The 23,129-nt window shown below is 42.2% G+C and overlaps 1 protein-coding gene across 1 annotated transcript in view; it reads left to right on the top strand.

The window, feature by feature from the left end:
• Window positions 1-23,129, top strand: part of BRIP1 (BRCA1 interacting DNA helicase 1) — a 1,426,214-nt gene that overhangs the window by 799,193 nt on the left and 603,892 nt on the right. The window contains exons 10-11 of the mRNA XM_086954933.1: window positions 12,767-12,899; window positions 22,235-22,389. Of these exons, the coding sequence (XP_086811059.1) occupies window positions 12,767-12,899; window positions 22,235-22,389 (288 nt within the window). The remainder of the gene's footprint in view (window positions 1-12,766; window positions 12,900-22,234; window positions 22,390-23,129) is intronic.

Genomic DNA, 23,129 nt, shown 5'->3' with positions numbered 1-23,129 from the left:
AATGGCTATAGTCCACTATTTACAGCATTATACAATTCTTTGTTACAGTTTGTGTGCAGTAGTATCCACTCACATGAATCACAAGCCACAAGGATTAGGCATTGATAGTGAGCAGTGCAAGTAAGAGTAAAAATAGAACCGAAAGTCTTGAGATAGGACAGTCCAAACCCAGCTTGTTCCTCTTCTGGAGTTTATTTGTCAAAAGCACACAATTCACAGCACTGCCATAAATAATGTTGTTTCCCTAGTGTCAGGCTGGCTTTAGATCATGTGCACCTGGTAAATGTATTGCATGCACAAGACATTACTGCCCATTTCTAAACTATACTGGCAGTGCCATTAATGTCCGCATGTAACACAGTGTCCTTTCCACCATTGTATCTGAATGTTCTTTGCGCCTTAAATACTTTTCAAACCAGTATGGGTACATACAGGGTCAGCAGATGAAATACACTATACCTTGGTGATTTTGTGTGCTGGTGTTTGCCCAGTGGTATTGTTCATGGTAAACAATTGATTCCTGAACTAGGCGCTTCTGGTGCTTGTTCTACTGTGCAGTGTTGCGGAGAGACTGATTAATGATGGCAAAGTAAATGTAGAAGATACTTCATTCAACTCGTTATTGAAAGCATAGAAATCCACTATAATAATATTTTTGTATCTGGTTCTTCAAGTGCAATCTTGTGTTCACTCTGCTGGTATGGGCAGAGAAATGTAACCTATATATTCTGCTTTTATCCCTCATTACGAGGAATCCAAGTTACTAGATGCAGTATGTTAGTTTTGTATTACTAGAATGCCTACATCCACTTTTGTCAGGCAAATGTGCATGCCATTCTAGCTGTAATACCATTAGACATTGAAAGACCTGGATAAGCCCAAATACTTGTTCCCACTTTCCTTGAGTGGTTGGTGTTTAATGATCAACGGGCAAGTACTAACTCAGTGTATGCTTAGCATGCACTGTGACCATGCGGATACAGCACTCAAGAGCATACAGTTGTGTTCCCTTGCTCAGGACTTCACATTAGCTGATATTAACTTACCTCCACTGCCCATCATGCTTTCCACTCTACCTCATTCCAGTGTCAGCCAAGATTGTAATGGAAGTGCCAAATTCCTTCCTGACTGACTGAGTTTATTTATAAAGCGCACTATTGCCGAGGCGTCTTGGCGCTGAGTGGTGTGCAGAGGCAGCGACCAACAGGTTCAAGGATGGGAAAAGAGACATGTTTTAATTTCCTTCCTGAACACAGATCTCCTGGGCAGAAGTCTCAACTGTGTGGGCAGTGAGTTCCATAATTTGGCCGCTAAGAAGGAGAAACGTTTACCTCCCCACCTTGCTTTCTTTATTCTTGGAAGTTGTACCAAACCAAGAGAGGAGGATCTTAAACAGTGCGACAGCACATATCGAGAAAACAAGGATTGCACATCCTTAGCCCCACCACCAAAAAGGGCTTTGTGCACCAGGCAGAGTGTCTTAAAATCAATACGTCGTCTCACTGGGAGCCAGTGAAGTTGTTTTATACTGATGGATGTGGGATGATGTTTAGGTAGTTTCAGCAGAACTCTTGCTGCCGCATTCTGAATTGATTGAAGTTTAGAGAGTTGAGCTGCACCTGCTCCCAAATAAAGAGCATTACAATAATCCATTCTCGATAAGACCATGGCTCCTACCACAGTTTTTCTCAAAGAGAGAGGGATAAATGGAAGAATCTTCCTTGGGCCTTTTAACATGAAAAAGCAGGCTGATGAATCTGTAGTGCTCAGGTGATGTCTTTGTCAATCATAAGGCCGAGGTTCCGGTCCTTATATACCGGGGCCGAGCAGGTACCAGCTGCAGTTGGCCACCATTATTGGCTCCAGACCGAGACTTTGTCCGTCAGTGGACTTTTCTGTTCTTGTTCGATTTAATGAGATTCATCACAACTTTGACTCTTGCCTTTTGATGGTGGAGAGGAAGACTCTGTTCTCTTCTGAACGTTCAATCTTTTTGATGCCCTACAGTCAACAGGATGGTTGTGGTCCCTGAACCTGAAATACACAAGTGTTTTCCAGAAACCAGGATATCCTCACCAAAGGTTTCTCAGATGTCTTGTGTGTGACAGGTGTTTCTAGTGCAAAGTTCAGTCGCATGAACTGGCATGTATCACCAAATTTGAGGACAGCACAAACTTCATACTAAGGTTTTGAGGAGCATATATCTACCTTTTTTTATGTTTAGCCGTTGAGCATCTACTCTACACATTTTGCCTTCCAATCTCTGAGGCCTTAGGCATATATTTAGACATTCTGTGCTAAAGACAAACCCTTATCGGGTTTCAGAGTGACAAGATAACGTCAGGACTCTTGCAAGGTTTATCCCTAAAACTGATTTTGAATTCCATTTTATTCAAACAGTATTGTGAGCTGTTTTATTTGGAATCTTACCACACTGCAGGTCAACCCTACTGTGTGATAATTCGTTGGAAAGGACAGGAAGTTCTGAGTAAAACCACAATTATTTGTACTTTTTGGAACAACTAAGAACAGAAAGATACAAAAAATGTGGACAGACAATTATTTGATTGAGTTTGGCACACACCTCGGTGGTAAAATTCAACATGTACCACTCCATTGTCTGAGTTCTGCAATGTTGTATAATGAGCATTGGTACTTTCCTTACAGTCATGCCAGAGTGGATACTGAATTGAACATATGGTTCTGTAAGATGGATAGAGAAAAATCACATCTTAATTCTTCTGTTGGGTATTTATTGTGTGCTGCTCTAAGAAAGCATGTGAATTTAGAAAGTGTCCAGTACCAGAACAAATCAATTTTCTATGGTGACAGAGTAATGATGACTGTATATATAAGTGTTCAGAATCCAGTTATTGTGTTTCTTGAAGGGCAGATCTACAAGTTCACAAAGGCAAACTCAGGTTATACAAAATAAGCCAGGCTTACTTTAGATAAGCCATATGGGCTTTAAATAATAATGCAACTTAAGCATACCCTTTCCTGCAGAGTAGTAAACCTCTGGCTATGTGGCAGGCTCAATCCAGAATTTTTCTGCACAGCAATGAGCCATCACCACACTAGTTGGTGACCTCTGATATCATGATTGACGTCCTGCAACTCCACAGGTACAGGTTCTGGAGCTATTGAGTTTTTCTCATTTTGTTCACAATCTTTCCAGACTTTTTGCGACATATACTCTTCTGTGCAGATCCATCTATGAGAGTGACATCATACGGATGGTGTAAACAAACAGGAGAGGGGAGGTAGAGTACTTCAGAAGGATTCGTACTCCACAAGCTAATTCGTAAAAACAAAAGGAATCCTCCTTGAAATGAGAGGGAAGTGTTCACCACAGTGGTATGGGAGCACCTAGTGTTTCTTAAAATACCCCTCACACACCAAAAGGCCCCTTGGTGTCATGCTTCATCATTGTGCTTGCTTGCTTCATGAGCATTCAGAACGTCTGGGGGGTAACTGCTACTGTGCAGTCTAGATGGAAGACATGTAGGTTTCAAGGTGGTGCATTACTTACTTAGGCTGCCCCAATAATCATGTTGTTACACATCATACTCACGAACTCGGGAGTAGTTCTCCTCGGTCTAGCCCCACACGCTGCTCTGCAGGACTGAGGTTTGAGCCCAAGGCGTGCGGTATTTATACCCCGAGTGAACTGGTAGCATGAAGCAAGCAAGCATAATTACATAAGTATGATTCAAACCTCTGCTCTTTTTAAGAGTGTTATATGTTATCTATGTTGTATGTCTTGTAAGTGTTTTTTTTTCCACTGGGCTAATTAAGCTGGATGGTTTGTTCCAGGTGACTGCACCTGTTTGAGCTATCCTGGATAAGGGAGACCATAATTTTATTTTCTTTTTTTCTCAGGTCATGCAATTTGCATTTACTTGAGCTGAACCGCTGTAGGCACATAATAGCCTATATATCCCGCACATATTTATAGTTTTTTCTTTACTTTTGTTAATCACATTAATACTCTGTAAACCATTAGTGAAACGTGAGTAAGGTGGGGAAGTTGTGCCCCTCTCCTGAAGAAGGAGCTTTGCCTCCGAAACATGTGGACGCACACATGAGGTGTTCACGACAATACACATCTCGCACTTCACTTCTTTTAATAGTACCAGCCCGGGGCCATGAATAAAAAAAAATTCTACTACACCCACGAGCCAGGTACTTTTTAACTACTTCACTTAAATCCCACCACTCACATAATAAACAGACCCACACACATGCCCCACATATAGTCAAAAAACTAAAAGTGCTCCCGCGTAGTCGTAGGTCGCAGCACGCCGCATCCCGCTAGAGGGGTGCGAAGACCCCTATGATGAAGCATGACACCAAGGGGCCTTTTGGTGTTTGAGGGGTATTTTAAGAAACACTAAGTGCTCCCATACCACTGTGGTGAACACTTCCCTGTCATTTCAAGGAGGATTCCTTTTGTTTTTACGAATCATACGGATGGTAGCATCTTTGAAAAGGAGATCCTGCTACAGGAACACTTTCTGCCATTCTCCATCATAATCTCTATTTTCTAAATTGCCATCATTATAAGGGGAAGATTGGGGAGGTTTCCTATCCTCATTCAAACCCTTTGTAATGAGACAGTATACGTTTGGATGATTATTTGTATCATCAGAACTATGGCAGGAAACAAAACAACCCTCAATATGTGCATCCCCTGAACACCAAATACCAGAGATTGCCCAACTCAGCTTCATTGTTGTCAGCTAAGTCCATAACACTTTTAACGCATATTGCAGATTTGTTCATAAAATCTCTACAGAGATTTCAGGAATTTAGACTAAACATTCAACAGCTAATAATGGCACAGGGGCCACCCATAGCTACTTGAGTGAAATCAGGAGCCCTGGTCTGTAAAATTATAGTTCTCTGTCTCTAATTTGATAGAAATGTGCTCGGCAGCATTCACAGTCGATGTGCCCACATATCCCAGCACCCTAGCAACTCTTCAAATTTCCTGGGTGAATAAGCCCATTCCATTGGTTGGAAAAAAATTGGAAAGAATTGTGCGGTCTCTGAAATATCTATATTATTTCTTCTGGACAAGGCAGAAGGCGGTTGGTTGAATGTCTGATGATGGGCACTACATAAATTGTATAGCATGAACTAGACTGATTTTTAGTAGCTAGGCACAAGCTAGATTTCTGCAAACATAGTAAATTCCAGCTTGGTCACAAACACCACCCCGGTTAACATCACATCTGAAGAGGAAATAGTTCTTGGCATATCAGCTTGGATGAAGGTTAGAAAGGGAATGGGGTCTGTACGTTTGGCGATAGTCGAGTTGTATTTACTGAAAATGTTGCAGTTTCCTTCCTCCCAAATCATCCCTGGGCAGCTGAAGATAGATGAATGGTGGGGGCAAAACCTTTTGATTGGGCAAGAGCATACTCATGCCCTCAAGAGGGATAAAAAAAACTATATTTATTTCAGGAATAAAATGTCAAGGAGTGTGTAAATCCGCTCACTGTTCTTGCTACTCAAAAGGGATTGGAATCATAAGCACTCTCCCAGTTGTGTGAGTGGCCACAGGAAAAGACAATTACAAGCTAGCTATTGCTACTTGTAACTTCTTGTATCTTTCCAATATAGATCTTGGAAATTCTCCTTTTGGCCAAGTACCCTTCCATTAAGTCAATATATTTTAATCAAGTTTGCTTCTTGCTGTCAAGAGATATGTTTAGGCTCGCTCGTTGCGGGGGTAGCACAAATTCTGTGATTTTGTGTTTTTATTTAGCTGTGAGAGGAATAACTTTAAACACAGGAAAGGATGCCTGGTTGCTATCCGAGTGCATATTTCAAACTAGCCAGGAGTCAGTACTCAAATTACCTGTTATAACTCACTTCTTGAAGGGGCTGCAAAGCAAGTTCCCTTCGACTCCTTTCAGGATGGGTCTGTGAGACTTGAATGTAATACTTACCTTGCTTATGGGTCGGCCTTTCAGCCAAAGCACTCTTGTCTTTTGACATCTTTCCTGGAAATTGGTTTCCATGTTTTCTGTCACCTTAGCCTGACAAGCCAGTGAACGACAGGATTTGGCAACATCTCTGCCTTTCATCACCTTCTCTAAAATCAAGGTAGTTCTTTCACTCGAACTCTGGTATGGCCTAAGATTGCTATAGAATTTCATAATTCACAGGCCATTTCTCTTTCTTCTCTCTTACTTTCTGCCCCATTCCTGCAGCAATGAAGAGAAGCTGTGCAGGATAATTACCTCAAGACCTCTGAGTCAGGCCTCCAGGGTAAACGACAAACTACTTTGAGGCTTTCATAGTTCTCATTTTGTTAAAATGGTACTGTTGCAGCCCATCTAAAGGGGTTTTCTCATCTCTTTTAGACACTACCATGAGCTAGTGGATAAGCAGTCCTCAGAGAATTTCCGAGCCAATTTGAGCAGAAGCAATCAATCTCAGGTCCACATAGCATTGTAGTGCTTTTCACAGTAAATGGATTTATGGAATCATCAAACCTCTGTCTTAAAGGATGTAGTGGTAAGGCTTCACTTAAGAACTTGCCACGAGACCGTGGAGAAAGCCAGATAGAAATGGCTTCACCAATGCTCAGGTGCATCCTATATGTAACTTATGGTGGAGTTGGGAGGCACTGATCATGACATCTGGGCGCCGCCTACTAGCACTGACAACTCCTTGCTATCATAACATATCAGGATGGAGTCTCGTACCTGTATAGAGGGTCACTGAAGTACTCTGTGGGGGCTATTGAATCACAGTGTTACCAGAGGTAAGTTACTTGTTCCATAACTGTAACATGTTAACAATGTTTGCTCAGTCTGATGCTGGACCATATTAAAAATATATATATTTACCTAACTAACTCATGTTGAGCGAACATTGAGAAGAAAGTCTTGCAAGCCAGCTCCAACACTGGAGCTTTTACCTTTTTGTCCATATGTTCTGTTGCTCAGTCATGGGACTGCTGCTTATTAAACACATATCGAAGATACTCCAATCAAGTACCTTGTATGATTTGATGAACAATATGGTCACTAGACTGCTGTGGCTAGGATACAATGAACAATTAATATGAAAATTGTTGAGATGCACTTCCTATAGGCCAATTGAAATGCACAAGATAATTTCAAACGAGTGTGAAGCACATTGGTCTGGAAAGCTTACTCCATCCTCTACCCCTACTTTCTCTGACCGCTAATATCTGTGCTGTACATTCACTTTGATGCTGGGCATCTGAAGTTCAGAAGAGCTCTGAAGAGTCCTCTCTCTATACCTACCTTGGACTTCCGAATTCTTTCACGCATTACCTCTAGCATCCCTGTCACTTCCTCTTTTCTATTTGTCTTTGCTAGCAATCTGTAGCAATCACACAGTGGTGTGAACACTGTATGCGAGATATGAAAAAGAATGAGTAATTTCAACTTCTTTACTTGATATCCTCTGGTTACATGTAGTGAATAGAAATGTACACTAGTGCAGATCATCTACGAAACCCTTCTCTTGTAAGTTAAAACTATTTTGAAGTTCATTATTTTTTCTCAAGGACAACACACTATCTACCTTTGAGTATGAGACAAAGACTCAGTTTCCTCTCCTTTTGTTTAATAATGAGTACTACAAATGTGAAAGGTTTTTTGTTAATCGTTTGAAATTCGAATTAGCATGTAATATGTGCTTCACAGAAGGGAATTTGATTTTGTTTTCCTCCAGTATATTCAAAGTAACTGTAACTGTCATCCCTCCTGAGGCTTGAGCCGGGAGGTTGTTGTTCTCTGTATTAGCTATTTTTAAAACTGCACGTTCTTACTAGCTGTCCTTACAGCGTTTTAACTGCACATTACTTAGCTTGATTACGAAGCTAAGCTGCTCGTGTTTTGCCTCCCCCCTCGCTGCACTAAGTCCCCTCTGCCTCCGCTTGATACAAAGTGGCATTGTTTACTTGCCTCTCGGTTTCTTGCTAGATGGGGGTCAGAAACCCGAATCTCCTCAATTAAAACTCACCCCAGCCGAATTGAACGCTGTTTGAGGTGATTAACTAACTTTGTCGGCCATTTTGGAGTGGGCTAGCCTTTGAAGGCACCCGATTGGCCACTATATAAACGGAAGTCCATGCCTCCGCGCAGCGGACGCGATCAGCGGACGCGATCAGCGGACGCGCCGGACCTGCACCGGAGTCGCGCCAGAGTCCTGCCCGTCTGCGCCCGTCCGCGACCAGAATGCGGCCGCAGACGCAGGTACTGTCATCCTGGGCATCCCCCCTCTCACAACTTATGACAGCGCTGGGCTTAAATACTTGCGACCTCTACACTGTATTATTCCCTCATGTATTAGCGCTGCTGCCAACCCTATCTTTCCACTTATGAAATGCTCATCGGACCTTCCCGGCTGTGAAGAACATAACTGCCTTCTTCCACAGACTTCTTCTCTGCAGACACGCTTAAAAGCTGGCCTGCTCAACTGCCGATCCTTAGTCAAACACTCCCTTGACGTATTCCATACTTTGGAAGAAGATAAATGGGATGTATTGTTTCTTACTGAGACGTGGTTAGGAGATGACACCAATCCTGCGCTACATCTAGCAATCCCGTCGGGCTATAATATATTCTGTGCCAACAGACAGAGCTCACACCCTGGGGGAGGAGTGGCCATAATATATAGAACCCATTGGTCTAATCTCGTCTTTCGCCTATAATCAAGTGGAACGCATTGAAGCGCTTCCTTTTTGTATTAATATTTCGCCCAATTTTACATTCTCCGGCCTCCTGGCGTACCGACCTCCCAATTCTAAACCATCCCACCTTCCAGTCTTCTTGGATTACGCCCTACAAGCTTCATTGCGTTATGCCAATTTCACCCTCCTTGGGGATTTCAACCTTCATGTTGACAATATGGAGGATACTGCCTCCCTTAATTTCTTGTCCACTCTGGCTGACGGCGGACTGAATCAAGTTGTTAGTGGTCCAACGCACAAAGCTGGCCACACTCTTGATTTAATCTGTACGAACTTGGAAGGCCTAGTCACACTCAATCCTGTTCCTGTAGTCTGGTCGGATCACCTGCTTGTCCCTTTCATATTTCCCTGCCTCTGCACAAACCGTCATGTCCGTCCGGCTAAACAACTGGGCAGAAACTGGAGTAGGATTTCTTCTGATAGCCTAGCTCCTCACCTCTTATCTGTTGACCACTTTGATACGAGCCTTGACCTTGATACACGATTAGCACACATTAATGATCACATTACTTCGGCAATCGATCAGATCGCCCCTATTAGGCCCATAAAAACCTATCGCTCTGCTCCCTCGGCCCCATGGTATTCGAATGATCTTCGTAAGCTCAAATCAGAATGTAAACGTCTTGAGAGATGTTGGAGAATCACCTTCTCACCAGATCGTAACATTCTTTACAAAGCCGCCCTGAAAAACTATAGGAAAAAGATCATTGAACATAAAAGAATATTCTTAGAAGAAAAAATTCATCGTTCCCAAGGTTCATCAAGGGAAATATTTGAGACAGTCAGATCCTTCACAGATCCCCTGGCATTGAAACGACCTCCAGTGGTATCACAGACTCTCTGTGATAATCTCTCTGTCTTTTTCGAGAATAAAATAGCCACCATTCATGATTCTTTCCCTACCAACACCTCAGTATATAAAAGTCCTATATCCGTTTCTCTACCTGGCCCTGAGTCCCTGTTCGTTGATTTTGCAGAGATTTCTCTGGAACAATCTCTTGCAGAACTTCTTAAAATTAAATCTGGCTCTCCGCTGGACCCATGGCCGGCTAAACATTACAAATCCTTAGCTCCCATTCTTAATCCCTTTATGAACAGAATATGGAATGACTCACTACAGCTGGGAGTTTTCCCAGACACCTGGAAACAAGCACGCCTGGTTCCGATAATTAAGAAGGCCAGCGCCGATCCCTGTGATCCTGCCAACTACAGGCCTATTTCTCTACTGCCTGCCCCTGCTAAAGTACTAGAAAGACTTGCTCAACAACAACTAGCCAGCTTTCTCGAAACATCAGGTGCTTTTCACGATTCTCAGCACGGCTTTAGACCAGGATACAGCACTGAGTCGGCTCTCATCGAGATGTCAGACGCAGTAAGATGGAGGCTGGACGAGGGATCAAGAGCGGTGTTGGTGCTGCTGGACTTGTCGGCAGCATTCAACACCGTCTCCCACCCCCTCCTCCTTGATCGCCTGCATTCAAAAGGTATCCAGGGCACGGCCTTAGGATGGATTTCATCCTTCTTGTCTAGCCGGACCCAGGCAGTGTTTACCCCCCCATTCATTTCTGAAAGTCGTCCGCTTCGGTGGGGAGTCCCTCAAGGCTCCTCGCTGAGCCCCCTCTTATTTAATGTTTATTTTTCCCCACTTTTCGATATCATCGCCCAAACTGGTATAAAGGTCACCTCCTACGCTGATGATATCCAGCTTATGTTTTCATTTGATAACATCTCTCCCTCAACTTTTGATCCATTAAAAAATTGTCTCCGTACTATTGTCCATTGGATGGACAATAATTTTCTTAGATTGAATGCTGGGAAAACGGAGGTTCTCTTTTTTCACCAGCCTTCTTCACTTGACCCTAATATTTGGTGGCCTACCGACTTAAGTACCCCCCCCCCCTCCCAAAAGAATCTGTGAAGAATCTTGGAGTGAGATGGGACTCCAACCTTACTTTTTATCATCAAGTGCATACAGTCTCTACTGCCTGTCTAGCCAAGATTAGAATGATAAAAAAGTTCATTCACTTTCTGCCGAGTAACACCAGGAAGATTGTTGTCCAGGCGTTGATCACTTCACACCTGGACTACGCCAATGCTCTCTATACTGGCCTGTCTGTAGGGCTCAGTCATCGCCTTCAGACAGTACAGAATGCGGCGGTGCGATTGGTTACCGGTCTCCCCCTACGTGAGCACATTACCCCTCACCGCCGCAAACTCCACTGGCTACCACTGCAAAAAAGGGCCGAATTTAAAGCTTTGGTACTAGCTCATCGGGCAATGCAGGGTAAAGGCTCCGCATATCTGTCTTCCTGTTTGATTCCTTATAATAACTTCAGGACCCTACGTTCCTCGTCAAAAAACTTCCTGTCGGTTCCTAGATTTAGGAAATCCCGCTCAGGTGGGAAAACTTTCCCAGTGTTGACATCGGCCCTATGGAATAAACTTCCTATTGCCATCCGGCTGATCAAAGATGAACAACCTTTCCGGCGAGCACTCAAAACTCACCTGTTCTGCTGAGTTACTTCTGCCTCATTTTACCATCAAAAGTCTGCATGTAGTTATACAGGAGCGCCGGGACACCCCGTTGGGGTAGCTGTGCGCGATACCAAAACACACTAAATAAATAAATAAATAAAGTTTCATAATGCATGGTGACTGTCCTGGAGATAGCTTTTTTGTATTAGCCTTTCTGTGCCTGTAGATGTTTAATGATACAGGATATTTAAATGTAAATTGATACTTGTATAGCGCACTACTCACCCGCAAGGGTCTCAAGGCGCTTGTAAGAATACCGCTGTTGAACCCATCCTGGCTTTCCCAGTGAGGCGTCCACTCCTGGGCACCCCCAAGGTGGAGGCCAGGCATCCTTAGCGTTGTGGGGGCCGTTGTGGAGATTTAGCAAGCTATTGCCCAGAGTTGCAGAGTGGGACTCCATGATTGGAATAGGCACCGAGGCGAGAATTATCAGGTCCGTGGAATTTTGAGCCCAAGACCCGCCGAGGCGGGGAATTGAACCCTGGTCCCGAGCTAGACCTCTGCATCAGGGTCTGCCGCTCTAACCATTGAGCCACACTTCTCCTCAAATGTAGATTTAACATTTATGCAGCAATATGTTAGATCAGAGCTGAACTGTATTCTGCCTTCAACTAAGGTATCTGCTGTTATATAGCCATAGAAAATCTGTAGTTCATCCTAAAAAAATCCCTTTTTACCTGTTTGTTCTGTGCCAAAATTGCGGTAAGTTATGCATCTGTCTTAATAGAAAACTGATTTCAAATATTCACCCTTGTCACTTGTGAAATGGCGTGCTTTGTGGTGAAATATATGAGAATGTGACTTGCTTAACACAATAATATGGCTGTCACCTTGCGTCAAGTCTGTAGGACGCCATATTGCCAATCTTGGACCTTTTCTGTTACAAATCATTTTAAGCAAATCAAATTGATTCATCAGAAGAAAATCAAGACATTGTCCTTGAAAATGCATTAGGTTTTCCTGTGACTTCCAAGCCTGCAAATAACATATCCTTCTCATTTTGATCAAAATGGCTGTCATTAAACCTAGGCCTGGGCAAAATTTAAATTACGGGGGCATAATTTGCAAACTTTCTGGCATTTTATTCGAAACGACACCATTATGCGACAATTTGAGATCACTCAGATAAAAAAAATCTCATCGCTACGGCACTGGAACAATGTGAATAGATAGAACGCGGGCTGCTCTTGTTCAAAGTGCTGTGTTTTGTGCAGTTTTTTTTAAATCTTGAAGCAGGTCCTCTCATCTGCTTAGGACATTAGAATGCACTTTACAGTAAAAAAACTAAAAACAAACACAAATTCCAGATTTGCATAATTTCGCAGAATATTTCCAAAAGTTCACAGAATTACACAATAGGAAATTACACGGTTTTCTAACACCCCTATTCAAAACCAGTTGCACAGATTAACACTGTAAATATTTTACTTCTCCTTTTTACTTTCAAAATTCAAAGTGCATTTTATGATGATTTTGACTTTTTTCTTGTAGTTGGATCAGAGAAAGCGTTGGTCACTTGGTTGAACGGGAATATGAATCTTCCTGTAAAGTGTGGAACGGAAAGGAAATGCTCACCATTTTGCACAATATGGGAATAACTAATGCAACATTTCCTAATCTGCAGGTAGGCCAAATCCTCTTCCTACAATACTCTTTATAAGTGAAATATGCATCGATATTCTGCTGATTCTCAGTTCTTTGGAGCCAGAATGAAATGTTAAAGCCTACTAGGAAAGATGTCGGCATAGAACTTTTAGTAGATATCTAGCAAAGTATTTGAGCCCTCGAGGGAGTCACTTGAAGTTTTAAGTCGCCTAAAATACTGTGATGCATTATTTTCCAATGTATCCCTCCGGGTTGAGGTAATCATCCTGTAAGGCCACCTCTCATTAAGTATATAGGCACCATTTAGACAACTTTTATGTCAATGTATCCTATTTGGATATTTTCTTAATCTGTAATGAATCTAGCTCTCCTGCACAACCCATATCCTAAACTCCAGATGCAGAAATACCTGTATAATACGTGGAAGCCTGCAATCTCTGTATAAAAGTCTAATTTCTTTATCACATTTGAGATGTGGCATCGCTGGCCACCTACAATAAGGAAAAAGTTGAGCTGCTCAGTGGTAATAAGTTATTATAGTTGAGTAATGATGTCATAATGTCTGCTGCCAGAGCCAGCAGCAAAGGTGAAAGACAGGTCACGGAGCATAGTTACAGCTGCATTTTAAATATCTATTCATTCTTTTGAAGAAAAAAGTATTTATTAAAGGCAACATGTTTACTTTTTTGTACAGGAAAGATAAATTCTCTTTGCATGTTTCTGTACATTCTGAGATACAGCATTTTTTTATTGTCACTTACATTAAACTGATACTAGTTTTTCTTGAAATATTATAAGTATTTTTGTTTGTCTAGTTTACTATTAGAGCCTATGCCATGTTATTCATGTCTGCAACCGTACTATTTCTTTCCTGTGAAGTAGCAAGACATTACAGATTTAAGCAGTTTTTGAGGAGGGTGACGGTGTGACCATGTGTTATAAGGAATAAAATACCATCTGGTGTACATTAAAAGCATATTGCAATTCACATCGAAATTCCATTACCTTATAAGGGAAGTCCATCTTTGGCCTTGTTCCTGTACTTGGCCATTGACTCCTGTGGCTTGCAATATCCTTATAATTTAAGGCTGGGATAATTTGTTAGTAGTTGCATCATAAGGAACTCCTAATAAATATTCTGCCACCAAAATTGAAACATTTCTGTGCATGCGAACCAGTAATTTGTTGTCTGACTTTTTCACATTACCAACTTTTAATGATCCTGTAGGACGATCGTGATAGATTTGAAACTCTTTATACTGTTATAACCATTGGTGTGTAGAGTTATGCCCTTAGCATCTCTAGTTATGTGGCAAAAAAAGTACCTAATTATGTGGGTGGGTTGCCGGCATCAGAAATACTTATCTTGTGGTATATGATATAAGTAATAGCAAATTAGGAGCAACATCCTGCAGCAATGTTACTTTGCTATATTCACTTTTAGGACATTAACTATAACATAACATGAATTTGGAAAGTGCATGTTCACCACTTGGCGCTGAATAACAGAAGGAAATATTTTTGGAATACACATTTACTTACTTAAAATAGACATCTGTGTAATCAAAATTAAGAAAGGTACATTCAAGTAATACCTTACTTTCTGCCTTTTCGAATAAATTAGTTTGTTTAAAATATACAAGTGTTGGCAATTAGAAAACCATACAATTGCATCTAAATTCGTTTTTTTAAATTAAAGGAGTACCTCTTTTGTTTTTACCACACCAGCAATGTTTTATAACCTCCAGCTGCATGTCATGTGGAGTTTATTGTGTTTTCATAGAGTTGGCTTGCTCATATTATCACAGTTTTCCCACTTCCCCACAAGGAGCATATTTTCAGCACTTAGGTGTCACTTATATTTTTATTGAGTGTATCACCAATGAACGATTTAAGATTAATTGGGGAAAATATATCACATATCAACGTGGATGTAAAATCTGCATTAACAATACCATGATGTAAAATTTTAATGAGTTCCTTTCAACAATAATATTGAATCTCAAGTGGATCAAGGAAATATTTTAGATATAGAGATTTTAGTATAAGTGCAGTTTTTGTGTATTGGAGGAGCTCAATATGTGTTTGCATTTTGCTGTTTGTAGCATGAATCTATTGTAGATTCACATGCTGTGAACACTCCTTCCACCTTGAGTTGTGTCCAGAAGCAAAAGCTTATTTTTCTTATAATATTCTCCCAGCTTCATACTTGACTAAGATGATGCTTTCCCGTTATACCCTGAAGCCCACAATGCACTGGAACACATACTCAATTTTCTATTACTTTTTTCCTGCCTTCTGTTCCCGACATGTTAAACTATGTTTTAGAACCACACAAGAAAATATTAAAGTAGACTGCACCAAGGAGTAAATTGAGAGCTGTGCTACACGCGGCACCAAAGTACTCACAAAACAGTTTTATATCTTTACTGAGCGAGCTCAGGTGGCATACAAATGACTCCCGAAGCGAAGTGACACCCCTCTTTCTTGGTTCTGCTTCCCATGGAACTTCCATAGCAGTAAATAAATTCACAGCAGAAGTATGATAGAAACACGTCAAACCAAAGGCCTAATCAGTGCCATCAAGTTGGAAGATTGCCTTAAAGGGACACTTCCACTCATGTCAGTCCTGCATCTAGGATGATTCCAGGTCCTTGATATGACCTCAAGTCAAGGCTGCGTTGAGTTGAAAGAATATATCAACTTAAGTACGTTCATGAAACAGAGTTTCTGAATATACCGCTTATTGCTCAAGGCCAAAAACCTGTCCTGAAAAGAAATATGACGAAACTTTTTTTTGAAGAAGCTGTATGTTCAGGACCTAGAGTTTGTCCAATTAGCTAGAATAGAATCACATAAGAAATTTCTAGTCGACCTAGAACTTCTATCTTCAACAAGTGATAAACGGAATACACATCCCTTCCAGTCAGGCCACATCTTACCTCTCTACCTCATAACATAGATGAAAAGGAACAGTATGCAGACCAAGGCCCAAATTAGGTGGAGGGTGGGAGAGGAGGATGAATCCTGGAACAACTACAAAATGGATGTACTTACACCACAAATGGATACTTTATTCATACCCCATTAGACCATCACGTCTTTGCGAAACATATCAATATTGTGCAGTAATACAAACAGTGGCCTTCCAAAGTGAGATGGAAAGATACGTGGAGAAAATACATCTTCAGGAATGAAAGAACAGATCGATATTTACAAATACCTAAGACAATTTCAAAATCCACCAAAATTAGCTGAGACGGCCCTGTCAAGACAAGGGGTTTCACTCCCAGGATTTAATGCAAGTGTAAAATTGCTTATCATCTAATTTAGAATTGAATATTTCTTAGAGCTGTGGGCCATATGGCACACATATTGCCTAAATTTGTAAACATAATGCATTTGTAAATTTCATGTTCTTCTCTCAGGCATCTTGATGCTGACATAACATATGTTTAATATTACTCAGTTTAGTGGTATCTCTTATCGACCTTGGACGGATGAAAGTCTGAGTAGACTTGCTGAGATACAAACCTATGAACATGATGCCAAGCACAGTTCTTGGAGTGGATGCATTTGTCTACTGAGCCACCAGTTCAGTGGCCACTCATTGACTGTCTCCTGATACGGATGGCAAAAGCGTAGATGTTCTAGGTAAATGTGTGCTGATGATGCAGGAGTCGGGCGTAGCTATCATTGGTACAGCAGGTGCAGAGGCACCAGGTCCCATTCAGCCCTGATAATTGATGTATTTTACTACCCCAACAGTAGTCAAATGCGCCATTTTCCTTTCTTTCATCAGGGTCCATGGCAACCTGGCCACGCTACTGACAAGATTTAGCTTATAGCCATCTGAAAAGCTATGATTTGCAGGTATGACAAATGTTACTGGGGAGTGGTGAAGTCTATCCCAAAACACCGCCAAGAACAGAGATAGTACGAAAGGGCAAATCCATCTTGAATTAGAAGCAGCAGACACTTTTAGCCCTCAGCTCACCAAATGCATCTTCTGTGTGTTCGTGTTAACTCAGGGATTCTGGCTTTCGTCTAGAATTCCAAATGCTCTTGCTGAAGCTGCCTTGTGACTGGGAACACTTGTTAGGACCCAAGTTTGAGGAGGTTTTGTTAAAACTTGAGCAGGCTTTTAAAACAGCTAAGTAAAATTAGACACTGCAGCACCACCACAATTATTTTCTTGAGCCATAGAAGAGGCACCCTGCCCTGGATCACAAAGCACCACAGCAGACTTTACAATTCGAAATGACCTTTCCACAGGAGGTCATCCCATTGCTAAAGGACTTTGACTTCATGATGACCCTCGACCTCAAGGATGCATAATTTCACCTCCAAGTGCATCCAGCAGCATACTTGAATGTGTGTCAGACCTGTGCAGAGATATTTGGAATCAAGTCACCCCAATGGCTGTGACTAACGTTCTGCTGCCAGAATATGCATCTATACCCATATCTGGGCCAGAGGCTGGTCAATGAAAAGATTTTTTTTAACATTGCTAATACAATCAAGTCAACAATTCAAATGCTTGGCAAGCTATGGTTCAGTAGGAATGCGCCAAAATCTCTTCTTCATCCACAGCATGAATGCAGGCATTTCTGAAAATGATTCTCCTGGAGTCACCTCCTCTTGCCCTTGTGCACGTCGTGTGCATACTGGACGCAATGGATTTGGTTCAAAATGCCTGACTACAGCATCTGCACAATGGTAACTGGTGACAAAGGTGTTTGGAGTATCTGGTATTCGTAACGCCAAATGCCTAGATCAAATTACAAGGTTGTGACTTGCATAGTCTCATGATAGGCAGCTGCCACAGGTAGCTGTCCTTTCGCCCCCGCTGCAGGCAGGCTGGGACACTTACTTGAATGACCTCTCAATGCATGAGAGGTGGCTTTGAAGAAGGCAGATTTTAATGTGAATCGAATTGAGAGCAGTAGCCTTAAAATATTTACAAACAAAACCTAAAAGAAAAATTGTTGTTTTTCGAATTCACAACAGGACAGCCGTCTGCTACTGACTGGATGACAGTATTAAAGGAAATGGAGTAAGTCGGTCCACACAGTTTCCAGATGTCACAGAAAGCACAGGGGATGTAGAATTGGGGTCTAGAATCCTGCGTCTTCTGTTCAGTTATGTGGTATGCATGGAGAATGATCTTTCAGCCACACTAAGCAGCAATCACTAAAAAACAACCCACACTACTATACAGATGTACAAAAAAATTGAACTATCTGCTTGCAACAAGTCGAAAATGAATGGCAAAAGTTTGCCTCCACCTGTCTGAAAAACTAGGACATATGTATTGGGTCTTTGAATCAGTGCATTATTGTCGCCTCAAAGGGTTGCCCTGGAAGATAGGTCCTTCTACTTGCCATCACTTATTAACCCTAGAGGATCGGTTTATGCACATACACGTCAGTCAGAGAGTTCTTCACCAATGTGCCATCGGTAGCGGAACACTTACTACACATTCTGATTATGAGAAGTACTAGCATGTGTTACTTTGCAGAGTGGCTACATGGTCCCCTGTCTATACATCTACAAAATACTACTGTGTACCTAGTCAACCTGGCAGAACAACTGTACTGGTCTACCATTTGTTTGGTCATATTTCAATCTTCTACCACATGTCCACCTCCAATTTCTAGGAGGCAGAAAGACTCCTTTAAAGTCTATGTAAATTAACAATAGGAGCTTACTAAAAATGGAAAATATAACTTATTTGTAATAACCTGTGTACAGCGTGTTCTATTGTAGATTAAAATGCGACCTTGCCACCCTGAGCATTGCAAGAAAAGCTTAAGACATATATTTTATGCATGTCTTACGAGAACACAAACACACAGCACTCTAGGTAACAAATTAAGCTGGATTGGAGTCTGTTTCAAAATGCAAAATGAGCTTCAGGGGGAAGTAGGGATAAGTCCTCCGATTAATGACTGCATCCAAAAGAAAGTGCCTCATTATGATGGTGGTCGGACCAGTGTCCAACCACCATCGCAGTGGGATTGAGACTGCCCGACAGTTAGCCAACAGTCCTACCTGCCATATTTTGATAAGATCGTGAAGGCGGTCTGTAACTGCTCTTTTCTACTGCAGCTTGTGCTGTGGCCCGGAAAAGGGCTGCAGCACAAGGCGCAGTTGGAAAAGACATGTTTTCAAACATCTATGCACCGTGTGCCAGGCACCGTATGGTGCCGGGCACATGGTGCATGGGTGGCACACGGTGCATGGATGTTTGGAGGGGCACCACATGTGCCCTCCTCGCCCTGAGTCGTGACCCATGGGGGGCGGAGGCCCTGCTTGTGTCCCTCAAAATCCTTTCCATCTGCCTTTACATGACGGTGGGATCGCCATGTAAAGGCTGAGGGAAAGGGACATCATAATCCCTACAGTGATGCCTGCGCACGCACCGCCTCCATTGTAGGATTACAGTCCGATCGCCGCCCCGATGGGCTCCTATTGGAGGCAGCGGTCTTTCCCCCGCGACCACTGCGCTCTGACCGCCAGTATTGTAATTCGGCAGTTGGGCTGCTGCCCTGCATGTCGGGCAGACCGCCACCAACGGCCAGATTCTAGAATCAGTCGTACTTCTCTGAACCCCTCACCAGATGACAAGTGTGCACAGGTGAGTGTTTAATGTATCTACATTTTTTGTTTCCCTCTTGTGTTTTGCTTTACACAAAGCACAAATACATCTCCCTTGCCTGCTGGTATGTGTAGATGTATCCTAATGTTATCCCTCAGATCCTGGGTGGAAATGAGAGCAGAGAGCGTAGTTCCCTGCCTTGAAGACAGGCCTAAAGAGACACAGACAGTAGTGTGGGCATTGCCTCGATGTTTGCAGTGCTGAACTCCATGACAGTGGCTTCAAGAGCATAGCCAAACCATAATACTTCCACGTGGTGGACCTGCATCATTCCCATTTCCCTCCCAGACGAGCACAGAGGCAACAACTTATTATGTCTGACTCTTTTATAAGGAAGATGCAAATGTCAGTGGTGATTGTGCATAGCCCAGTTTGTGGTGTACACGTCAAATATTCCATAACATACCAGTTGATAGATGACCTGGACGTCTGCATCCATTGTGGAATTGTACTTCTGACTGCTGCTGACTAAGCCGTAAAAATGACCATATCAATTGTAACACAAATGATTATAGCCTAGAGGTGTGCATTTTTTTATGTTGATGTCCAATACCCCCCCTCTTGACTCTTTCATGATTTCTCCTCCAGACTGATCTTTCAAGCTCCCTCTCCACTTCTGGTCCGCTGTACTTGTGGTACAAGGAGGGCAAGCATTACCAAGCATGTCCCAACAATGTGCATGCTTTAGAAATCCTTTTTCATTTTCTGAGATTTTGATGAAACAAGGATATGCCAGGTGATGCAAACAAAATACAGTGCATCAGAAAGCATCCATCATAATATATCTCATGAATAAGTATATGCACATTTGTGTGGAAGAAAGTATACACAAGAAAAGAAAGGGAAGCATTGCACAACTTAAGTAATTTAAACTAAGGACAATAAAAAAAAGAAGGGAAGGAATACATGTGGAAAGGGGTGAGGAGATTAAACACTGGCTGTGGAATAAGGTAAGAGAGCACGTTGACCCATAGAAATGGGTAATATTTTGTTGGGGTCTAAAGATGCGAGGCAATGCGGAATTTAATTTCCGTCCAATTTCGCTGCTAACCCTATTCTCCAAAATCTTGGAGAAACATATTGTCACCCAACTCACTCACTTCACAGAAACCAATCACCTCCTTCACACATCCCAGTCGGGATTTAGGGCAGGCTTTTCAACGGAATCTACCCTACGTGGGGTTTCCGAAACTATACGCCGGCAAGTTGAAGAGGGGAGACCTTGGCACTCATCTTACTCGACCTAAGTGCCGCATTCGGCACGGTCTCCCATACCATCCTCCTTAACACCTTGCAAACCTGTGGCATTACTGGACCGGCCCTGGCATGGCTAAAAAGTTTCCTCTACGATAGAACCTTTCAAGTCTTCTCCTCCACATCCTCTTCCAAACCTCACAAGTCACTATTTGGGGTTCCCCAGGGTTCGACACTCAGCCCCATACTATTTAATTTATACATCAGTCCCCTTGCCACCTTAGCCGAAAAATCTGGGTTGACGATCTACTCATACGCTGACGACACCCAGATTGTCTATTCACTTTCGGCGAATGCACACTCCAACCCGTCCTCCCTCCATTTGGGCCTTAATAACATTGCCAAATGGATGTTTGAGAACAAACTAAAACTCAATGGAGGAAAGACTGAACTACTTCTGTTTGGGAAACACACTACCCTATTTGGCCCACAACATTGGCCTCCTCAGATGGGACCTACACCCACCCCCTCCAAAACCGCTCGCAACTTGGGCATCATCTTTGATGAACACCTGTCCATGAAACAACAAGCAGTCAGAGTGGCAGCCACTTGTTTCACCATACTCAAGTGGCTCAAGAAAATCAGGTGGATGCTCCCCCAGAACACACTAAAAACCGTAGTCCAAGCTCTAATTACATCTAGACTGGACTACGGCAACATCTTATATCTGGGGGCATGTAAAGATGTCACTAAGAAACTGCAAACAATGCAAAACGAAGCAGTGAGGCTGATATGCATGCTACCAAAAAAATCCCCAACTTCATCTGGTCTTCGGATTCTCCATTGGCTCCGTATCGAACAACGAGCAAAATTTAAAGCTCTATGTTTCATGCATAGAATTAAGGCTGGCAAGCCCCTGCCTATCTGAGCTCTCTTGTCCATCAATACGCCCCTCCAAGAATCCTACGTTTCTTGACCCAACACAAGTTCCAGATACCCAGGATCAATCTAGTTAGACAGGGTGGTCGCTCTTTTTCCTACCTGGCCCCCTCCCTATGGAACTCCCTCCCAATTCAGCTTCGCACGAACGTCTGTTACCTTCAATTTCGTAAGAACCTAAAAACATGGTTGTTCAACCAATAACTTTGTTCTCAATAGCTCACTATTCCCCTCTTTGTTATTTCGCTCATTTTTGTCCTCAGCGCCGGGAAACCTTAGGGTAGCTGTGCGCTCTACAAAAATAAATATAATAATAATAATAATACAGTGGGAATGGTAGCGCTTATATGAATTGACCTGTAAAAGCATTGTCAAGGAGAAGGAAGTCGCTCTTCATGGCGATTTGGATTGTTTTTTTGCATGAACATGTCTAATTTATTCCATAGCTTGTGTGCTCTTTAGGTGTTATAAGTGTTCTTAAAAGAACATTGTTGTGAGCACTTCTGGTAAAGCACGCCCACGCCTTTGAACTTTCTCTTTGTGTGATTTCTGTGTTCTAGAGAAATCTTGCTAAGGTCATTGAAAAAGAAGAGAATGTGACGTTGGTGCATGGCCAGCAGGAGGCAGTGAAGATTCACACTATCAGCCCTAAGTCACAGATGGTGCTCAAAAGTCTCTTTCTGGTTTTTGAGTTTCTTTTCAGACATGACAGCAGGTAAGATATGCGTGGCAGATATGGATTTGTGTTATAATCCTACCTTTCATTTGAATATTTGTATTGGAGTTGTGGAAAAGTGCATGGTGAGATGTTCTGTACTTAGGGTAACAAGAGTAAGGTTTAATCCATCCTAGATTTACAGGACATTCTCTTCAGATAAATTATATGCAATCAACATAAATAACTTTTTCGTAGTTGCTAGTGATCCAGAAAGTCTCGCATTGAAGACGGCCTCCTCTTCTTGACCACATTGAGAGGAAGAAAAACGTTTGAAGCTTTAAGGGCATGTACTGTAATTGTTAACTTTAGAATACAAGGGGGGAGATATACAGGTTGCAACTGTTTTGATGTTGGTTTAATACATGAGTGCCAGTGGAATATAGTTGGTGCCAGTGGACTTTCTCAACTTGTTTTGCTTTTGGAAATACGTTTGGATAAATTACCACACACATTTGGCAAGATAATGTAAGCTATTGGTAGGGTTTTCTGCCCTGGTGAATCTCTGCATCATTTCCAACTGCATCCACATTGAATAATCATCAACCTGCTGCTCCTCTGCTCAACTGTCAGCACGATATGCTCCTTACTTGTTATCTCTCCAAGGCTTTAAGCTAAACGTTTGATATTTATCAAACGGGTCTATTGGTGGCACTATTTGTAGTATACTGTAGACTCTTTTCTGAAAGAAAGGACATATGTGGAGATTCTGCTAGGAATCAAGGCAGTTTAAGTGTTTA

This window comes from Lissotriton vulgaris, chromosome 2_1, assembly GCF_964263255.1.
Source record: "Lissotriton vulgaris chromosome 2_1, aLisVul1.2, whole genome shotgun sequence".
In the NCBI taxonomy this organism is placed as follows: domain Eukaryota; kingdom Metazoa; phylum Chordata; class Amphibia; order Caudata; family Salamandridae; genus Lissotriton; species Lissotriton vulgaris.
Note: the sequence above shows the minus strand (reverse complement) of the source record. Positions and strands in the feature narration are given on the sequence as shown.